This window comes from Leucoraja erinacea, chromosome 35 (genome assembly GCF_028641065.1).
Source record: "Leucoraja erinacea ecotype New England chromosome 35, Leri_hhj_1, whole genome shotgun sequence".
Lineage (NCBI taxonomy): Eukaryota > Metazoa > Chordata > Chondrichthyes > Rajiformes > Rajidae > Leucoraja > Leucoraja erinaceus.
In genome coordinates this window covers 4,818,858-4,840,247 of record NC_073411.1, presented here as the reverse complement: position 1 = coordinate 4,840,247, position 21,390 = coordinate 4,818,858, and the positions used below count along the sequence as shown (strand labels likewise).

The following is a 21,390-nucleotide window of genomic DNA, read 5'->3' as shown; positions in this document are numbered from 1 at the left end:
CTGTCACCTCCGGCTGGCTTCCTTGCATTGAAATCTGCATTCGGCTATTGTTTCAGTCTCAAGGGCGAGCGGCACATTGTGATGTCCACATTTCCTATTGTGCCGCCTTTCATTGGAGTCACTCCTCCTCAGTAAAAGTAGGTTGTCTGAAGAAGAGCCTCGACCCGAGACCCATGTCACCCTTTCCTTCTCTCCAGAGATGCTGCCCATCCCGCTGAGTTACTCCAGCATTTTGTGTCTATCTTCTGTATGAAAATTGACTTCAGGTAACCCTTGTTTTTTTTCTCTCTCCCCATCTCTCCCCCTTCCTAGTTCTCCGACCAGTCTGACTGAACCCCTGATTAAATTTTATCTCTGTAAGCTTCGTTGTCACCTTCTCCTAGCTAACAATGATCTATTCCACACTTTCCTTGATCTCACCCCTTTTGATGTTTTGTGTTCACTTCCTTATCTCTGTGTCTCCCTCTTCCCTGATTCTCAGACTGAGGAAAGGTCTCGACCAGAAACGTCACCCATTCCTTCTCTCAATCAATCAATCAATCAACTTTTATTGTCATCTTGCAAGCAACAGTTGTACAGTGCAAAATGAAAAGACGTTTCCCAGGGAATAGCGGAGCATCGCACATGAAATTTAAAACATTTCACACATAATAACTCTAAAAACAATCCAGTCCCTGATGGAACAGTATAAATAGTTAAAAGCAGGTAAAAAAACAACGTTAAAATACAGTAAAAACCAATCATAAAAATGTCCGGGGCAGCTGATTTGAGTGGCCAGTGCCAGTTATTAAAATGGCCAGTCCCAAGCCGCAGAATCAGGTGACTGTGAGTACAGAGTGACTGTTTAGCAGCCTCACAGCCTGTGGCAGGAAGCTGTTTAGCAGTCTTGTAGTCCGGGCTTTGATGCTGCGATATCTCTTGCCTGATGGCAGGAGATCCAGGTGTGTGTGGAGGGGGTGCTGCCCCGGGTCCAGAGATGCTGCCTGTCCCTCTGAGTTACTCCAGCATTTTGTGTCTATTTTACATTGTTTAACAATTACCACCCTGGCATCCATTCTGCCCTGGTTCCTCTTGGGCGAATGCAGAGTGGAGTGGAACTCAAGACTATTTACTCCACAAAATTGCTGGAGTAACTCAGCGGGACACGCAGCATCTCTGGAGAGAAGGAATGGGTTACGTTTCGGGTCGAGAGCCTTCTACAGACTGGTTAGGGACAAGGGAAACGAGAGATATAGACAGTGATGTGGAGAGATAAAGAACAATGAATGAAAGATATGCAAAAAATGTAACGATGATAAAGGAAACAGGCCAGTGTTGGCTGTTCAGTGGTACTTTATTGTCTCAAGTCTCTGGACGAATTGATATTCTTTGTGTTGTAAACAATGAAGCAAAATCATATTAAACCGTGAGCACAACAAACCCGATGATTGTACACAAAAAAGGAAACTCAGGCAGCAGCATCTATGGAGCGAAGGAAATAGGCAGTTTCGGGCTGAAACCCTTCTTCAGACTGATCGGGGGCAAGTGGGCGGGGACAAGAAAGGAAAAAGGATTGAGCCCGAAGGCTTTGTGTTGGAGAACAGGGGAACTGGGGAAGGGGAGGAGACAGCAAGGACTAACAAAATTGGAAGAATTCGATGTTCAGCCCCAGGATGCAGACTCCCCAAACGGAATATGAGGTGCTGTTCCTCCAATTCCCGGTGCTGCTCGCTGTGGCCATGGAGGAGACCCAGGACAGAGAGGTCGGAGGTGGAGTGGGAGGGGGAGTTGAAGTGCTGAGCCACCGGGAGGTCAGCTTGGTTATTGCGGACCGAGCGGAGGTGTTCGGCGAAACGATCGCCCAACCTCCGCTTGGTCTCACTGATATAGATCTGCTGACATCTAGAGCAGCGGACGCAATAGATGAGGTTGGAAGAGATGCAGGTAAATCTCTGTCGCACCTGGAACGATTGCTTGGGTCCTTGAACGGAGTCGAGGGGGGAGGTAAAAGGACAAGTGTTGCATCTCTTGCGGTTGCAAGGGAAAGTGCCCGGGGCATTGAATAAAAATCATAGATTGCACTGTGGTAGAACACAATGAGTTACAATGTTTCCAGAACTATCTGGTTTTCTTCAAGTTTAGGTTTTTAGTTTTTAGTTTTAGAGATACAGTGCAGAAATAGGCCCTTCGGCCCACCTGGTCTGCACCGATCAGCCATCCCTGCACACGGACATTAGCATTATCCTACACTCACTGGGGACAATTTTACATATTTACCAAATCAATTAACCTACAAACCTCTCCATCTTTGGTGTGTGGGAGGAAACCGAACATCTCTGGATCAGTTCTCTGGATGCTTTCATAGAAACATAGAAAATAGGCGCAGGAGTAGGCCATTCGGCCCTTTGAGCCTGCGCCGCCATTCAATATGATCATGGCTGATCATCCAACTCAGTATCCTGTACCTGCCTTCTCTCCATACCCCTTGATCCCTTTAGCCACAAGGGCCACATCTAACTGCCTCTTAAATATAGCCAATGAACTGGCCTCAACTACCTTCTGTGGCAGAGAGTTCCAGAGATTCACCACTCTCTGTGTGAAAAATGTTTTTCTCATCTCGGTCCTAAAGGATTTCCCCTTTATCCTTAAACTGTGATCCCTTGTCCTGGACTTCCCCAACATCGGGAACAATCTTCCTGCATCTTTCAAGAGTGAGCTAGATAGGGCTCTTAAAGATAGCAGGGTCAGGGGATATGGGGAGATAGCAGGAACGTGGTACTGATTGGGGATTTTCAGTCATAATCACATTGAATGACGGTGCTGGCTCGAAGGGCCGAACGGCCTACTCCTGCACCAATTGTCTAGTGTCTATCTTGGAGAAAACCCACGCAGGTCACGGGGAGAACGTACAAACCCCGTGTGGACAGCACCCGTAGTCTGGATCAAACCCAGGTCTCTGGCGCTGTAAGACAGAAGTGCCACCGTGCCGCCCTAGTTGGGATGTCATGATGCAGGTGTATGTAATGTTAGTATGTCCACAATGTTGCCGCATTGCGTGCAGTGCTGATTCATGCTACCACAGGACCATAATTCAGCTAGTGAAGGCGCCAAAAAGATTTGCAAGAATTTGCAAGAAGGCTTGAGTAATAGGGAAATGTACAAGGTTGTTAGCAGGACTTTCATGAGAATGGTGCTAGGACTTAAGGGCCTGAGCCAGAGTGAGAGGTTGAGCAGGCTCGGACTTTACTCCTTGGAGTGCAGGACGATGAGGGGTGATCTTATAGAGGTGTATAAGATCATGAGAGGAATAGATCGGGTAAAAGGACAGAGTCTTTTAGAAAGACGGTCTTTCCTACATCCTATCTCTGCCTCTCAGAATTTTAAATGAGCGTTTTAGATAAGCATTAGACACAAACAGCTGGAGTAAGTCAACGGGTCAGGCGGTATCTCGGAAGAAAAGGAGAAGGTGACGTTTTGGGTCGAGACCCTTCTTTAGATGTACAAACCTATCCTGGTCAGCTGGTATGAGTTGGGCCGAAGGGTCTGCCTCCATGCTGTTTTGTGGTTTCAATGGTTTCTTGATTGTCACATGCATTAGGAACAGAGACAAATATTGTTTGCATCCCTTCAGTGAGATATGATGTTCATGTGCTGTACTGTTTTTAGGATATGTAACATTATCCAGAGTCTGATCGCAATCAGTGCTCGGTGACATGTGTTTCAACTTCAGAGTTGTGTCTTGAATTTTATTAAGGATTTGTTTTTAAATTTGCATTGCAATAAATCAGCCCAGGGCTTCTGTGCATGCAACTGGTCTGAAGTGGGAAAGGGAGGTGAAAATGGCTTGGGTGCTGAGAGTGGTATTTGTGGGAGTCATTGATTCCATCCATACTTCTTGGTCGTTACGTCAGGAAAAAATTAGAAACTAGGCTACGAGGCACAGGAAACCATGGGGGGAAAAGAAATGTCACAGGAGGAGGCACGTTGGTGCAGCAGTAGAGTTGCTGCCTTACAGCGCCAGAGACTTTGTTTCGATTCTGACTACGGGTGCTGGCCGGTTGCATCGTGGCTTGGTTCGGCAACTTGAGTGCCCTGGAGAGGAAAAGACTACAAAAAGTAGTAAACACTGCCCAGTCCATCATCGGCTCTGACCTTCATTCCATCGATGGGATTTATCGCAGTCGCTGCCTCAAAAAAGGCTGGCAGTATCATCAAAGACCCACACCATCCTGGCCACACACTCATCTCCCTGCTGCCTTCAGGTAGAAGGTACAGGAGCCTGAAGACTGCAACAAGGACAGCTCTCTGGTTGCGGTAGTATTACCCGAACACCAGCACTATCCTCCACACTGGGGGCAATTTACAATTTTTAACCAAGCCATGTCTTTCGGAATGTGGGAGGAAACTGGAGCACCCGGAGAAAATCCACGCAGGTCACAGGGAGAACGTACAATACAAACTCCGTACCGCCAGCACCCATAGTCAGGATCGAAACAAAGTCCCTGGCGCTGTGAGGCACCAACTCTACCAACGTGCCTCCTCCTGTGACATTTATTTTGCTCCCAAGGTTTCCTGTGCCTCGCAGCCTAGTTTCTAATTTCCTCTTGACGTAACGACCTCCCGTTCCAACTTCAGACCGGTTGGCGTGCACAGAATCCGTGGGCTGATTTATTACAATGCACATTTTTTTTTCCTTTGTAAAATTCAAGACATGTTTGAAATTGAAACACATTTCACATTTCTGTGGATAATGTTACATATCCTAAAGACAGTACAACACCCGAACATCATCTCTCACTGAACCCGAAGCGTCACCCGTTCCTTCTCTCCAGAGACGCTGCCTGACCCACTGAGCGTTTTGTGTTCTAACTTCGATTTAAAACATCATCTGCAGTTCTTTCCTACACAGGAACAGGCACCCTTCAGTCCATAATGTCCATGTCGAAGATGATGCCAAGATCAACTCATCTCATCTGCTTGCTCATGATTCATGTCCCTCTACATCCATTCCCAGCATTGAAGATGTCATTATCAACGTTGTTCATCCAGCAGCATGGTAATGGGACAGTTTGGTGTAAAAAGAAGTTTTCATAACAAGAGGATTTCAGTATAGGAGTAAAGAGGTCCTTCTGCAGTTGTATAGGGCTCTGGTGAGACCACATCTGGAGTATTGTGTACAGTTTGGGTCTCCTAATTTGAGGACATCCTTGTGATTGAGGCAGTGCAGCGTAGGTTCACGAGATTGATCCCTGGGATGGCGGGACTGTCATATGAGGATAGAATGAAAAGACTAGGCTTGTATTCACTGGAGTTTAGAAGGATGAGGGGAGATCTTATAGAAACATATAAAATTATAAAAGGACTGGACAAGCTAGATGCAGGAAAAATGTTCCCAAAGTTGGGCGAGTCCAGAACCAGGGGCCACAGTCTTAGAATAAATGGGAGGCCATTTAAGACTGAGGTGAGAAAAAAAACTTTTTCACCCAGAGAGTTGTGAATTTATGGAATTCCCTGCCACAATGGGCAGTGGAGACCAAGTCACTGGATGGATTTAAGAGAGAGTTAGATAGAGCTCTTGGGGCTCAAGGGATATGGGGAGATGGTAGGCACGGGTTATTGATAGGGGACGATCAGCCATGATCACAACGAATGTCGGTGCTGGCTCAACGGGCCGAATGGCCTCCTCCTGCACCATGTTTCTATGTAAAATGCCTCGGTTAGATCTGCCATATGTGTATTTACAGAGGAAGGACAGGTCAAAACAAAAGCACCAAACGGTGAAAGACTCTTGTTTAAAAAATATGAGCAGTACGTATATCCTAACATATGGGTTTAGTTTAGTTTGGGGATAAAAATGTGAAAACAGGCCCTTCGGCCCACCGAGTCCATGCTGATCAGCGATCACCCGTACACTAGTTCTATCCTACACACTAGGGACATTCATTTACAGAAACCAATTAATCTACAAGCCTGCACATTTGTAGAATGTGGGATGAAACCGAGTGGCAAATCAAACTAAAGCACCAGAGAAAACCCACGCAGTCACAGGTAGAATGTCCAGACAGCAGCCGTAATCAGGCTGGAAATCAGATTCTGGCATCGTGAAACAGCAGCTCGAAAGGCATGTGAGTTTGCAGGTTAAATGGCTCTCTGCAAATTGTGTCAGGTGGAACATAGATAACATAGAATTAGTGCGAACGGGTGACCGTTGGACAGCAGGGACTCGGTGGGCAGAAGGGCCTCTTCCCATACTGTAACTTCCAATCAATAAAAAACATCAAATTAGAAAAAAAATCACCTTTATTGCATTATTGTCCTTTGCACAGATTAAATAAAAGCCATCTGTAATTCATTTGTGCATAATCTCTTTACATCTCTTAAGAAAAAAATAATCAGTTATTCTTGAAAATGTTATATACGACTCATTTTAAAACAAAAAGTGCAAATATTCAAGTGAAGAAAGATATAGGATATACAACGATCCCTGGGGTCCCTGGGAGCAAGTGTGGACTCCAAGATTCTATAAAACGGCATAGATTTCATTACCAACCCAGTCCTCAGAGTCACTTAATTTCATCCGCGCAGTCGGTGTTTGGAATCTAAAAATAGACAATACACTTGTGGCTGCAGCATCCTGTCATTCTCTGTAAAGGTCACCGGCAAAATCGCTCAGCTCATAGTCAAGTTATGGTCTTTGTTTGGGAAGGAACTGCAGATTCTGGTTTACGCCGAAGATAGACGCAAAAATGCTGGAGTAATTCAGCAGGACAGGCCGCATCTCTGGAGAGAAGGAATGGGTACCACTGAAGAAGGGTCTCAACCCAAAACATCACCCATTCCTTCTATCCACAGATGCTGCGTGTCCCTCTTGAGTTGCTCCAGCACTTTGTGTCTTTGCTTTACTGCTTCCAGTACAATACACAGCATGCCTCGAGGCTACTTCTGACAAAGTCACATGTAATTCAGATGACAAAAATCCAAAATACCATGCCTCTATAAACTGTCTTAATCCCAGATTTAAAACCCCATCTCTAAATGGGTCTATAAAAAAAAACTCTACATAAAACAAAACTTTGTTATAATGTTACTGTAAACTAAAAATACTAAAGACTGGTTGTTGCATTGTTGAATAGAATTAAGGGCCTGTCCCACTGTATGTGGTAATTCAAGAGTTCTCCCGAGTTTTGCACTGATTCGAACTCGGAGAATGTCCATAGCGGGTCCGTAAGAGTTTGTGGATGTCTCGTAGCGGCTCGTACGGGTAAAAAGTAACCATTTTTTTCATCATGAGTATTTTTTTACTCGTGGACGTGTTTTGAAAAAACATCACGGGTTTACCAGATTTCCTGAGTACCTACCGTTACTTGTACGAGCCGCTACGAGACATCCACGAACTCCTACGGACCCGCTACTGACATTCTCCGAGTTCGAATCAGGGGAAAACTCGGGAGAACTCTTGAATTACCTCGTACAGTGGGACAGGCCCTTGAAGTGTCGGTCGAGGAAATTGTTTGTCAATTTCAATGCCGTGCCAATTTCAATCCCTTGTCAATTTCAATGCCTTGTTAATTTCAATAGCCTCCACATTGAAACTAGCAGCATGTGTTCTTGAAGACATCATCTATTATAAAAAGGTCTGTAATATCGAGGGTTTATTGTAATAAAATTTAGACTGTTGTTTATCTAACATTTGCACATTTAATAGAAATTAAATGTTTCTCTGTTCAAAGCGTGTTGCGGGAACCCACAAATAGCAAAATATTGTGTCAGCATCCAGCCCATGGTTAATCCTACAGTCTGTGCAAGCACTGGAACAATATCAGTTTAACAACTACAGATTTCAAAGCATCACTACTGGGTATCATTTTTTGAACCGCAGATGATCAATTCATTTTTTAATTAAGAAATAGTCACAGCGTAAGTTTTTTTTACATGGTTCTGGGCTGTAATAATATTGACTAAACATACCAAATCCCAAATCACAGTGTCATTTATTTCCTTGTTGTAGATTCAAAGACTATTTGGCTTTACAGCACGTGTCTGTGTCAGTACAGGTCCACCACTGATTTTCCACTGAAATTGACAAGGCATTGAAATTGACAAGCCATTGAAATTGACAAGGCATTGAAATTGACGGCATTGAAATTGCCAAGGTTCCAGAGCCTTTCTGGATGAACTTCTTTTGCTGGAACAACAGAGGTCACGGCCTCTGAGAGGAGTCCACAGATACCGGAACATGCCGCCGGGGGGTGGCGAGATACCGACTCCCAAAGTTGGTTATGGGAACAGATCCGCTGGCTCTGGCCAGGTTAGAGTTCCAGAGCCCCGGTCGCATGGGGGCAAATTCGGCCTGATGATATGTGTGGAAGTGCCGATGAGGTAGAGGTCGGCCGCCTCACCCAGCCTAAGCACCCCACTTTTGGGGGGACTTCTGCGGGGGGGGGGGGGGGGGGGATTTCAAGTGCGCTCTCGGAATTTTGTACGGATCAAAGGAAGTGCCGGAACGCCAATTGCCGGAAAATCGGTGGTGGACCCCTCTCCGAACTACCGATCAATTGAGTACAAACCCTTGGTCATCGTGTTGTGGACATAATGTATTGGAGGTGGAATTTGCAAATATCACACTCATCTGAACTCGGCAACGCGCATTTTTGGTGAAAATGTTCGTCTTGAATCTACAGCAAATAGCATGTGGTTTGTGACACAAAGTGCAAGGGGTTATAAAGAACCCTCAGCACATCTGGCCCAGAATTGTCCTCTCCACACAGTATGAAACCTAAAGTAATTGAGAGTAAATGCTAGTAAAATGAAAAGCCACACATCGCTGCAAATGAGGTGCCAAATTCATGTGCAGAATTCATTTGCACAACTAGGTTCATTTTACAGCTAGCCACCACTGTGTAACGAGGGATTAACTTTTAACCCAGTCTGATGACCCTCCACAAATGCTGCCTGTCCCGCTGAGTTCCTCCAGCACTCTGCATTTTGTTCAAGATTCCAGCATCTTACCGAATAGTGCAAGGCCTGCATAGAGTGGGTGTGGAGGGGATGTTTCCACTGGTGGGAGAGTCTCGCACCAGAGGCCGCCACAACACCATGCGCCCAACACTCCAATGGTTCTATATGATCACGTGTACCAAGGTGCAGTGAGGTTCTTTCTTTGCATACAGATCAGGAAGATTACTGCCACGAACAGAAGATGGAGAGTGATGGTGGAAGGGCATTGTAGAAGCTGGATGTCTGGAGTCGGAATAAGAGCGTGCCGTCCAGCTGATAGCTATCACGCGTTGCAATCTTCGTGACTCGTAAAATAAATTAGTCGTCAGTAATAATGGACTGTTCTGTTCCACACATTGCTGGGCACTCAGGCATGTGGTGGCTGGTGACTATGAGCAAGTGGTTTGAATGCTGAGACATCGGGCGCTTGGTAAGTTAGTAAAAGCGTAAATCACACGCACTTCAGACCATCGCGAGCGACAAAGAAAAGCCGAGTCGGAGGTATTCAGTTGCAACGTCCTTCCATGATTGGGAACCGCACACGCAGTTTGTTCGAGGAGCTGGGAAGCGAAGAATGTATGGTGCAGGAATTTAAAAAAAACACCACTGATTTATCTGGCTCAGGTAGAATAGTCAGTCGACACTCGGGAAGCAGGGCAGGAGGAGAGTATACAGAGCATTGATCATAGAACTATCTGTACAGGGTAGATACAGTGCAAGTTTAACAGTACTCTTATACCCTCTGGGGCGGGTACACCGGTCTTGAAGGCGCGGGTCGAGGGGGGCGGTGGCCTGGAATTAAACAAAGGGAAAGAAGAGGTTTCAGTAAAATCAGCATACATTTATTACAATGCTCAGATTTGTTCGATAGTTGGAATAGATCAATTGTTCAGCTTAAAACGAGCGCCGCAAAGTGCCGGAGTAACTCAGCGGGTGATAAGGAAGTGACGTACCTGGATGGCGAAAGCTGTGATGGTCTGGCTATGTATGTTGGCACTGCTGTTCTTGTTGGACCAACCTGCTGACAAGAAAATAAAATCAATGAACGAACGAGATTGAGTCATAGAGTCATCGAGTGATACAGCGTGGAAGCATGCCCTTCGGCCCAACTTGCCCACACCAACCAACATGTCCCATCTGCACCAGTCCCACCTGCCAGCATTTGGCCCATGTCCCTCCAAACCTGTCCTATCCATGTCCCTGTCTAATTGTTTCTTATATGTTGGGATAGTCCCTGCCTCAACTACCTCCTCTGGTAGCTCGTTACATACGCCCACCACCCTTTGTGTGAAAAAGTTACCCCTCAATAGACAATAGGTGCAGGAGTAGGCCATTCTGACCTTCGAGCCATCACCGCCATTTAATGTGATCATGGCTGATCATCCCCAATCAGTACCCCGTTCCTGCCTTCTCCCCATATCCCCTGATTCTGCTATTTTTAAGAGTCCTATCTAGCTCTCTCTTGAAAGCATCCAACCTGCCTCCTTTAAGGCGGAGAATTCCACAGATTCACCACTCTCTGTAAGAAAAAGTGTTTCCTCGTCTCCGTTCTAAATGGCTTACTCCTTATTCTTAAACTGTGGTCCCTGGTTCTGGACTCCCCCAACATCGGGAACATGTTTCCTGCCTCTAGCGTGTCCAAACCTTTAACAATCTTACATGTTTCAATGAGATCTCCTCTCATCCTTCTGAACTCTAGAATGTACAAGTCCAGCTGCTCCATTCTCTCAGCATATGACAGTCCTGCCATCCCGGGAATTAACCTTGTGAACCTACGATGCACTCCCTCAATAGCAAGAATGTCCCTCAGATTCCTATTAAATCTTATCCCCTTCATCTTAAACTCATGTCCTCTGGTTCTCGAATGCTCTACTCAGGGCAAGAGACTGTGCATCTATCTAATCTATTCCGCTAATGATTTTATACCCCTCTATAAGATCAGCCTCTTGCGCTCCAAGGAATAGAGTCCTATCCTGCTCAACCTCTGCCTATAGCTCAGACCCTCGAGTCCTGGCAAAACATCGTAAATCTTCTCTAAATCCTTTCCAGCTTGACAATTTTTTAACTCGGGACTGCAACATGCAAACAAAAATCACTGCCAGTAATCTTATAACATAGAGGTGTACAATATCATGAAATGAATAGATCGGAAAAACGCAGAGTCTCTTGCCAGAGTAGGGGAATCGAGAACCAGAGAACATAGGTTTAAGGTGAGGGGGGAAAGATTTTATAGGAACCGGAGGGGTAACTTTTTACACAAATGGTTGTGAGTGTATGGAACGAACTGCCGGAGGTGGGTAGTTGAGGCAGGTACTATCACGACTTATACAAAACATTTTGACAGGTATAGTCTAGTGGGATATGGGTCAAATGCAGGCAGATTTAAATGTAAGGGGAAAGTATACGTTAAATTACGGAGGAATCTTTGGGTCCAAGTCCATAGCTCCCTGCAAGTGGTAATACAAGTAGATAGAGTGGTAGAGAAGGCGTAGGGTATGCTCGCCTTCATTGTTCGGGGCATTAAGTATAAGAGTCAGGAAGTCATGATGCAGCTACATAGGACGTGGGTTAGGCTGCATTTGTAATATAGCGTGCAGTTCTGGATACCTCATTACAGGAAGAAGTCGAGGCTTTGGAGAGAGTGCAGAGGATGTTCACCAGAAAGTTGCAGTTCCCAGTTTCTACACTTAACCAGAATGCTGCCTGGATTACATGAAATTAGCTGTAATGAGATGGTGAACAAATTTGGTTCCTTTTCTCTGGATCTCTGGAGGTTGTGGGAAGAGCTGATAGAAGTATATTAAATAGTAAACTCTCGTTATAATGGGCCACAGGGAGGGAGAATTAGTGTATGTTACAGTAGACCCTTGTTATAACTACCATGTGGCGGAAACTGGTGTCAGTATAGTAAACCTTTGTTACAATGGACAATGGCGGTGGGGATTGGTGTGTGTTACTGTAATCTCTTGTTATAATGGGCCATGGGGGTGGGGGAGAGGTGTGTGTTACAGTAAACCTTTGTTATAATGGGCCATTGGGGGGGATGGTGTGTGTTACAGTAGACCCTTGTTATAATGGGCCATTGAGGGGGGGGGGGGGGGTCGCGTTTAATTGCATGTGTTACCGTTGTAACGGACACTGGGGGAATGGTACCATTCATGCCAATTGCCCGCTATAACCGAGTAAGGGTTTTTCCCCATTGGCATCAGTGGGTTGGAGCGCTGATCAGAATCCTGGAGCCTCGTCACTGCGAGCCCAGAGGGACGTCCCTCACCACAGGGAGCGCAGTGGGCGCAAGAACGCCACCTGGCATTACCTTGACCGCCATTGCCTCTGCTGCTGGTTCCCACAGTCAGAGACTGAGAGTAAAACAGGCGGTGTAACGGGGTGTGGACACCCCTGTCCCGCTCTAACTGAGACTCCCACGACCAAAGTGCCCGCCCAGAGTTCAAGGTGAAAGGCCATCCACCTTCAACATTAACTCCGTTTCTCATTCTGAAGACACTAACCTGTTGAGTGTACAAGGTTCTTAACAACTATAAAATGATTTTTGTTACTGCAAGGTAAAAATACTAAAGGCTGTTTAATACATTGTCTAATAGTTATGTGCTGATCAAAGTCATGCCCAATTTCAATTTCAATGCCTTGTCAATTTCAACGGCCTTGTCATTTCAACGGCCTTGTCAATTTCAACGGCCTTGTCAATTTCAACGGCCGTGTCAATTTCAATGGCCTTGTCAATTTCAATGGCCTTGTCAATTTCAATGCCCTTGCCAATTTCAAAGGCCTTGTCAATTTCAACGGTCTTGTCAATTTCAATGGCCTTGTTAATTTCAATGTCCTTGTCACCGTCAATGCCTTGTCAATTTCAATGGTCTTGTCAATTTCAACGGCCTTGTCAATTTCAACGGCCTTGTCAATTTCAATGGCCTTGCAATTTCAATGACTTGCCAATAGGCTTGTCAATTCCTATGGTCTCGTCAATTTCAATGACCTCCACAGTGTCTTCTTAAAGAAACCACTATAGCCATAATCCATTATAAAGAGGTTTGTGATAATGAGGGTTTACTGCACTGGAAGTGACAGTGCATTATACTTGGTCTTTGATATTCAGTTCTATTAAGTTTAACATTAGTGGCCAGGGATAAATATCTAGGCAGAGGTTAGCTGATTGGATGCATAATAGACGACCAGGCACAGTAACAGCATCGTACAATTCCTCCTGAGGGTATTGTTACAAGATTTTCTTCCATCTGCCCAAAGGCATTCAAATTTTTTTTGGCTCTGACAGCCACCCACATGGCACCATGTAGATGCTGTGACTGTTAAAGGTAAACTCATGGAGAATTAGCAGCATGCAAAATTGATTCAAAGCAGCGAAGCACAAAAAAAATGCAGATGCTTCAAATCTGGAATAGAAGCAGAAAAGGCCGGCATTTACTCATCAGGGCTGTCAGAAACAATTCAGATGAAGGGCCATGGACCCAAAACATTATTTCTGTCCGCCCTTCACGTCTGGCTTTGGCAATTTTCTGCTTTTATCTGAGATTCAAACTTTTGTACAAAACACAAAGTTCTCCGAATTTGCCTGCCTTGTAAAAGGGCAAATGGAAATCGTAAAGTAATCAAACGGTTACAAGGTTACAGGGCACCTGTGTTGCTGCCATGAACACTGGATTGAGTTGTGTTTGTTGCTCTGTGTCTGTGGGAGGTGCATGATTGGGCACTGTTGTTAGATCATTCTGAAGAAAGGAATGCTGAGGTCCCAGTGTGAAATCAGCTGTAGAGTCATAGTAATCATAGAGTGATACAGCGTGGAAACAGGCCTTCCGCCCAACTCGCCCATGCCAACCAACATGTCCCAGCTACAGTAATCTCACCTGTCTGCGTTTGGCCCATGTCCCTCCAAACCTGTCCTACCGATATACCTGTCCAACTGTTTCTTCAATGCTGGGATAGTCACTGCCTCAACTACCTCTTCTGGCAGCTCGTTCTGTACACTCAAGCTGCACCCTTTCTGCAGCCTTTGTGTGAAAAAGTGTGAAAAAGTCACCCCTCAGATTCCTATTAAACCTTTTCCCCTTCACCTTAAACCTTAGGGCTAATAATGCAAAAACTACAAAGGGAAAAACGTTCTAAAGATCATATCTATCTTTGTTCGTGGAACAGTCTAGTTTAACTGTTCGCAATGACTGTTCCATTTGAGGCTCTTTAAATAAATCCTTGGATTTCCTTATCTGATCTTTGTGGTGTGTTTTTAAGTTTTCAATAACAGCCTCAGCTGTTGGGTAGGGACACAGTCGTCGAATATCTTTCAAGTACATTCATCTCCAGTATTTGTCACTGTGAACAATTGCAAAGAAATGGTTCTTTATGATTACGTGTACCAAGGTACAGTGAAATTATTTTCTTTGCATACAGATCTGTAAGTATTGCCGTGCATAGGTCATAAGGAACAGGAGTAGAATTAGGCCCATCAAGTCTACTCTGCAATTCATTAACAGCTGATCTATCTCTCCCTTCTAACCACATTCTCCTGCCTTCTCCCAATAACCTCTGACACCTGTACTATTCCTGAATCTATCTATCTCTGCCTTAAAAATATCCACTGACTTGGTCTCCACAGCCTTCTGTGGCAAAGACTTCCACAGATTCACCACCCTCTGACTAAAGAAATGTCTCCTCACCTCCTTCCTAAAAGAACGTCCTTTAATTCAGAGGCTCTCCCACTGATGGAATCATCCTCTCCACATCCAGAACGTTCTCCCCTTAGCCCGATTAAGTACAGAATCAGCCCACTGAGTCCAAATACAAGGGTCGCCAAGTTTGGTCACCATTTGCAAAGTCCCAGCTACAGCCACAAAGGCCTGTTGCAGTCGTTGCAATTGCATCCACAAAAAAAAAGAATTAGTTTTAAAAAATGTAGTTAGAAAGGAAATGCAGTTCACGCCGAATTTGACAGAGATTTTATCATGCCCCTTGTGTAAATGTGGCCAGCTTCTACTTGATAGTAAATGCAGCTAAATGTTTGGCAGGTCCATTTCAAGGCAAATTTCCACATAGAATGCAGGGGAACTTTGTGCATGGTTTTTTTTTAAACAAAGGTTCCACCTCCCTGCAGCAACATTTCATAAAAAGCCAAAGCAGGCGGGCGGTACATCAGCTCTGCGAACATCCCACGAGCTTTCCCTGAGGATTCATGAAGACAAATTACCTGTTGGTCTGGCAAGAACTGGACCTGGTGTTTTTAAAATAAAAAAATATTATTGCTACACCTCAAAGAGCAAAACAACAAGTCCTAAAACATCCAAAGGGGGAGTGATGGAGCAGGGTTGCCAATTTTCTCACTCCCAAATAAGGGACAAAAGGTCAAAATCAGGGACAAATTCCCGACGGCAATTCGTTGACCGACTCGACTGTGGCTGCGGGTGAATGATGAGCTGGCCCGGGTGCTGGACTGCACACAAAGACCAGCCGGCGGGCCAGCTGAGGAGTTTTGGCCTGGGCCGCTAAGTTCGGCACCCCATCCAACTCATGAACCGATGATCGGCCATCAGAAGGAGGGGTGGTGGTGACAGCGGTAAGCTAAGGTCTGAAGGTCGGACAGCCCTACTGAGACCACACCTGGAGTATTGTGTACAGTTTTGGTCTCCAAATTTGAGGAAGGACATTCTTGCTATTGAGGGGGTGCAGCGTAGGTTCTCAAAGTTAATTCCTGCGATGGCGGGACTGTCATATGTTGATAGAATGGAGCAGCTGGGCTTGTATATTCTGGAATTTAGAAGGATGTGAGTGGATCTTATTGAAACATATAAAATTATTAAAGGTTTGGACACGCTAGAGGTAGGAAACATGTCTCGATGTTGGGGGAGTCCAGAACCAGGGGCCACAGTTTAAGAATAAGGAGTGGGCCATTTAGAATGGAGATGAGGAAAAACGTTTTCACACAGAGAGTTGTGAATCTGGAATTCTCTGTCTCAGAAGGCAGTGGAGGCCAATTCTCTGGATGCTTTCTAGACTTTCGAGAGAGAGTTAGGTAGATCTCTTAATGGTAGCAGAGGCAGGGATATGACGGGAAGGCAGGAACGGGGTACTGATTGTGGATGATCAGCCATGATCATATTGAATGGCGGTGCTGGCTCGAAGGACCGAATGGCCTGCTCCTGCACCTGCTGCTGCCGACTGACGGGGCCACGGGCGAGGTGCTGCTGTTGCAGTACGTCGGGACGGGAAAGGTGGGGCCAGGCGTGGCGCACTGACCAGACAGTCCCCTCGACACGAGTAGTAGCAGTCAAATACGGGACAAGGGCGGTCCCGTATAGGGCAAACCCAATATTCGGGATGTCCCGGCTAATACGGGACAGTTGGCAACCCTCACGATGGAACGGTCCAACGCTGAACTCACCTCTCCCCTCCCTAAGCGCAGAAAACGTCCTGCAGTTATACTTTGTTACATATCACCACATCATGAGCAAAGGAAGCACATGGAATTAAATGAGCAGGCAAAACAGATTGGAGGAGAGGTCACATTACTCATGTTGATTTGTTAGTTGATGGGGAAGGGAGGTGAGGAATTTGAATGGGAAATCTTTTTGAGACAAAGTTTTGTTTAGTTTTGTGTGGATTTACAGCACGGAAGTTGGCCCCTACGGCTGCCAGCATCCACACCGAGCGGTCCACCCGCTCACACTAGTCCTCTCACATCCCATTTTCTCATCCACTCCTGACACACTAGGGACAGGTTACGGAGGCCAGTCAACCTACAAACCCGCACGCCTTTGGGATGTGGGAGGAAACCGGAGCACCCGGAGGAAACGCACGTGGTCACAGGGGGGTTGTGATGGCACAGTGGCACAACGGTAGAGTTGCTGCCTCACAGTGCCAGAGACCTGGGTTCGATCTGACTGTGGATGCTGTCTGAATGGAGCTTGTACGTTCTCCCCGTGACCGTGTGGGTTTTCTCCGGGTGCTCTGGTTATCTCCAAAATTCAAAAGATGTGGGGGTGTGTAGGTTAATTGGCTCCTGCAAACTGCCCCCAAGTGTGGAGGATAGGATTGTTGTTCAAAGTGGACGTTGGGCCGAAGAATGGCCTAATTACAGAAACAGGCCCTTCAGCCCAGCTTGTCCATGCTGACCAAGATGCCCCATCCCTGCTTGTCCCATCTGCATGCATTCAACCCATACCCCTCTAAACCTTTCCTGTAAGAAGCACTTGTCACTGTAAGGATATGGGGGAAGTCTTTTAGTACCGAGATGAGAAAAACATTTTTCACACAGAGAGTGGTGAATCTGGAATTCTCTGCCACAGAATGTAGTTGAGGCCAGTTCATTGGCTATATTTAAGAGGGAGTTAGATGCGGCCCTTGTGGCTAAAGGAAGCAGGGGGTATGAAGAGAAGGCAGGTACAGGATACTGAGTTGGATGATCAGCCATGATCATATTGAATGGCGGTGCAGGCTCGAAGGGCCGAATGGCCTACTCCTGCACCTATTTTCTATGTTTCTATGTCCAAATGCCTTTTAAATGCTGCTGTAGTAATTCCACTTGTACTACCCAGTACTTATTCACCAATTGGTAGCACACACGCCCCACAGTTCCCAGCTGTGCCTCTGCGTAGCCCTGCTCAGGGGCACACCATTGACTTCAAGAGAATGAGTTGTCGAGGCAGAGTGTAGCACTTTCATGTGAAGAAGTAATGCATTTAACCTTGCTGACGGTGCATGAATTTCTAGGCAACACCAGGATATTTTTTTATATGTAAGAAGGAACTGCAGATGCTGGTTTGCACCGAAAATAGACGCAAACTGCTGGAGTAGCTCAGCGGGTCAGGCAGGATCTCTCTTTGGAGTAACTCAGTGGGTCAGGCAACATCACTTTGGAGTAACTCAGCAGGTCAGGCAGCACAGGGAGATGAGTTACTCCAGCATTTTGTGTCTACGTTTTAAATATGATGCCTTCACCCTGCTGAGACAGAGACCCGGGCACAAGGGCAGAAGATCTTTGTGCTCAACTCCCCTTCAATGCTTCCCCCTGTCACCATCATTGCTGAGGAAGAGGTTCTCTCTCAGTCTTGCAAACAGGCGCTGGCAGGCAGATTAAAAATTAACGTTAACACGACACGCTCCAGACCCAGCCACAAAGCCGTCGGTCGAGTCGAGTCTGAAGAAGGGTCTCGACCCAAATCGTCACCCATTCCTTCTCTCTAGAGGTGCTGCCTGTCCCACTGAGTTACTCCAGCATTGTGAGTCGGTCCACAAAGGCACAGATAATTCTCAGAGGCCGGAGTTTAAAAACGATTCTTGCTGTCTCATCTCCCAGGCAGTGCTTCCCGTTTACATCAGGGCGGCACGGTGGCGCAGCGGTAGAGTTGCTGCCTTACAGCGCTTCCAGCACCGCAGACCCGGGTTCAATCCCGACTACGGGTGCTGTCTGTAGGGAGTTTGTATGTTCTCCCCGTGACCTGCGTGTGTTTTCTACAGATTTCTTCCCACACTCCAATGACGTACAGGTTTGTAGGTTAATTGGCTTGGTAAATGTTAAAATTGGCACAAGTATGTGTAGGATAGTGTTAATGTGCGGGGATCGCTAGTCTGTGTGGACTCGGTGGGCTGAAGGGCCTGTTTCCGCGCTGTATCTCAAAATTACGCTAAACTAAACAGATAGCACAGTAAATGTGTGCAGCATTTCACTCACCCCTTCCTTAGCCGAACTGTTCGAAGCACCGCCTCGCCCTGCCTGAGCTTTCAGGTCTAAGACACAAAAGGTGAGATTAAGCAACCTGGTCAACTTCTGAGGGCAAGTTATTCTCATAAATTAAATAAGGTAGCTAATCTCTGACCGGTCTATAGCTGGTGAGAGGACGGTTCAGTTGCCCGATAGCAGGCGGGAAGAAACTGTCCCTGAATCTGGAGGTGTGCGTTTTCACACTTCTGTACCTCTTGCCTGATGGACGAGGGGAGAAGAGGGAGAGGCCAGGGATTATGCTGCTGGCCTTGCTGAGGCAGCGTGAGGTGTAGATGAGCAAAAGTGATCATTTCACACCAAACATACCGATTGATCAGTTACTCGTAGATGTTCAATTCATAGGGTCCTAGAGCCATACAGGATGGAAACAGGCCCTTCGGCCCAACTTGCCCCTGCTAACCAAGATTCTTCTGCAGTTGTATAGGGCTCTGGTGAGACTACATCTGGAGTATTGTGTCCAGTTTTGGTCTCCTAATTTGAGGAAGGACATCCTTGTGATTGAAGCAGTGCAGCGTAGGATCATGAGATTGATCCCTGGGATGGCGGGACTGTCATATGAGGAAAGATTGAAAAGACTAGGCTTGTATTCACTGGAGTTTAGAAGGATGAGGGGAGATCTTATAGAAACATATAAAATTATAAAAGGACTGGACAAGCAAGATGCAGGAAAAATATTCCCAATGTTGGGCGAGTCCACAATCAGGGGCCATTTAAGACTGAGGTGAGAAAAAAACTTTTTCACCCAGAGAGTTGTGAATTTGTGGAATTCCTGGCCACAGAAGGCAGTGGAGGCCAAGTCACTGGATTGATTTAAGAGAGAGTTAGATAGAGCTCTAGGGGCTAGTGGAATCAAGGGATATGGGTAGAAGGCAGGCACGGGTTATTGATTGGGGACGATCAGCCATGATCACAATGAATGGCGGTGCTAGCTCGAAGGGCCGAATGGCCTCCACCTGCACCTATTACAGATTACAATCATTCATTACAGGTTTATTTAATGAACCTAAATTAAATTCCCCCCCTTCCCCCCCTAGCCATCGAGGGGGAAAAAACCGAATAAGACATTTACTTGTGTCGTTGCGAGCTTTGTCTTCTATGGAATCTTCGTTTCAGCTCATTCCTATTGACAAATACGTATACTGCCAGGATAATGAGTGGCGCGACCAACAGAAAGAAAATCAGCAAACCATCCCGTAGCGAGGTGTCGTTTTCTGGAAGAGACGGAGAGAGAGAGAGAGAGAGAGAGAGAAAGAGAGATACTTAGTTTGCAGAGATTAATAACATTGTTCAAGAAGGGACTCGACCCGAAATATCACCCATTTCTTTGCTCCACAGATGCTGCCTCACCCACTGACTTTCTCCAGCATTTTTGTCTACCTTCGATTGTTCCAGCATCTGCAGTTCCTTCTTAAACAATTGTTCAAGACTGTGATCTGTTGGAATTGCTATTGAGGGAGTGCAGCGTAGGTTCACAAGGTTAATTCCCGGGATGGCGGGACAGTCATATGCTGAGAGAATGGAGCAGCTGGGCTTGTACACTCTAGAGTTTAGAAGGATGAGAGGGTATCTCATTGAAACATATAAGATTGTTAAGGGCTTGGACACGCTAGAGGCAGGAAACATGTTCCCGATGTTGGGGGAGTCCAGAACCAGGGGCCCCAGTTTAAGAATAAGGAGTAAGCCATTTAGAACGAAGACGAGGAAACACTTTTTCTCACAGAGAGTGGTGAGTCTGTGGAATTCTCTGCCTCAGAGGGCGGTGGAAGCAGGTTCTCTGGATGCTTTCAAGAGAGAGCTAGATAGGGCTCTTAAAAATAGCAGTCAGGGGATATGGGGAGAAGGCAGGAACAGGGTACTGATTGGGGATGATCAGCCATGTGGCCTACTCCTGCACCCATTGTCTATTGGAACTGGTAGCTGAAGAAGGGTCTCGACTTGAAACGTCACCTATTCCTTCTCTCCAGAGATGCTGTCTGACCCGCTGAGTTACTCCAGCATTTTTGGTCTATCTAGGTGGTGGCAGTGTTGGACTTTGACCCTTTAAGTGACGCAGATAAGCCTTTGGTACAGATGGACACAAAATGCCGGAGTTACTCAGCGGGACAGGCAGCGTCTCTGGAGAGGAGGAATGGGCGACATTTCGGGTCGAGACCCTTTATTCAGACTGAGTGTCAGGGGAGAGGGAAACTAGAGGTAGACACAAAATGCTGGAGTAACTCAGCGGGGCAGGCAGCATCTCTGGAGAGAAGGAATGGGTCAAGTTTCTGATCTTCAGACTTTGGAAGGGTAAGGTGTGCAAATGACAGATCAAAGGAGACGATGATCAAGGAAACATAGAACGGTTCATTGTTAGCGGAAGAGGTTGACAATGATGCATTCAATCAGTAAAATTATTCAGGCGGATAGTGAAGTGAGTCTGCGAACTAGGATTGGGGGGGGGGGGGAATAGAGAGACAGGGTTACTTAAAGTGAAGATAAATCAATATTCATACAGCTGGGTGCAGGAAGGAACTGCAGATGCTGGTTTACACTGAAGATAGACACAAAAAGCTGGAGAAAATCAGCAGGCCAGGCAGCATCTCTGAAGAGAAGGAATGGGTGACGTTTGGTGCTGTTCACCCGATCAAACGGAGGAAGGGTGTCGACCCGAAACGTCACCCACTCCTTCG

The 21,390-nt window shown here is 46.2% G+C and overlaps 1 protein-coding gene and 1 long non-coding RNA gene across 3 annotated transcripts in view; both read right to left on the bottom strand.

Annotated features, from left to right (window-relative positions):
- Positions 1-7,219: 7,219 nt before the first annotated feature.
- Positions 7,220-18,725, bottom strand: LOC129713215 (uncharacterized). 2 transcript variants are annotated; one of them, XR_008726197.1, is made up of 4 exons: positions 18,671-18,725; positions 15,191-15,214; positions 9,930-9,994; positions 9,757-9,768 (listed from the first exon to the last, which is right to left on the bottom strand). It is a non-coding gene; the product is annotated as an uncharacterized LOC129713215 (long non-coding RNA). The 2 variants fall into 2 exon arrangements; XR_008726196.1 differs by lacking the exon at positions 15,191-15,214 and having other exon boundaries at positions 7,220-9,768; positions 18,671-18,713.
- The window catches only part of LOC129713272 (disintegrin and metalloproteinase domain-containing protein 9-like), a 64,181-nt gene continuing 61,468 nt past the window's right edge, over positions 18,678-21,390 (bottom strand). Inside the window, exons 19-20 of the mRNA XM_055662208.1 lie at positions 19,791-19,932; positions 18,678-18,726 (exon numbers count right to left, since the gene is read on the bottom strand). Coding sequence (XP_055518183.1) covers positions 18,678-18,726; positions 19,791-19,932 — 191 coding nt within the window. The remainder of the gene's footprint in view (positions 18,727-19,790; positions 19,933-21,390) is intronic.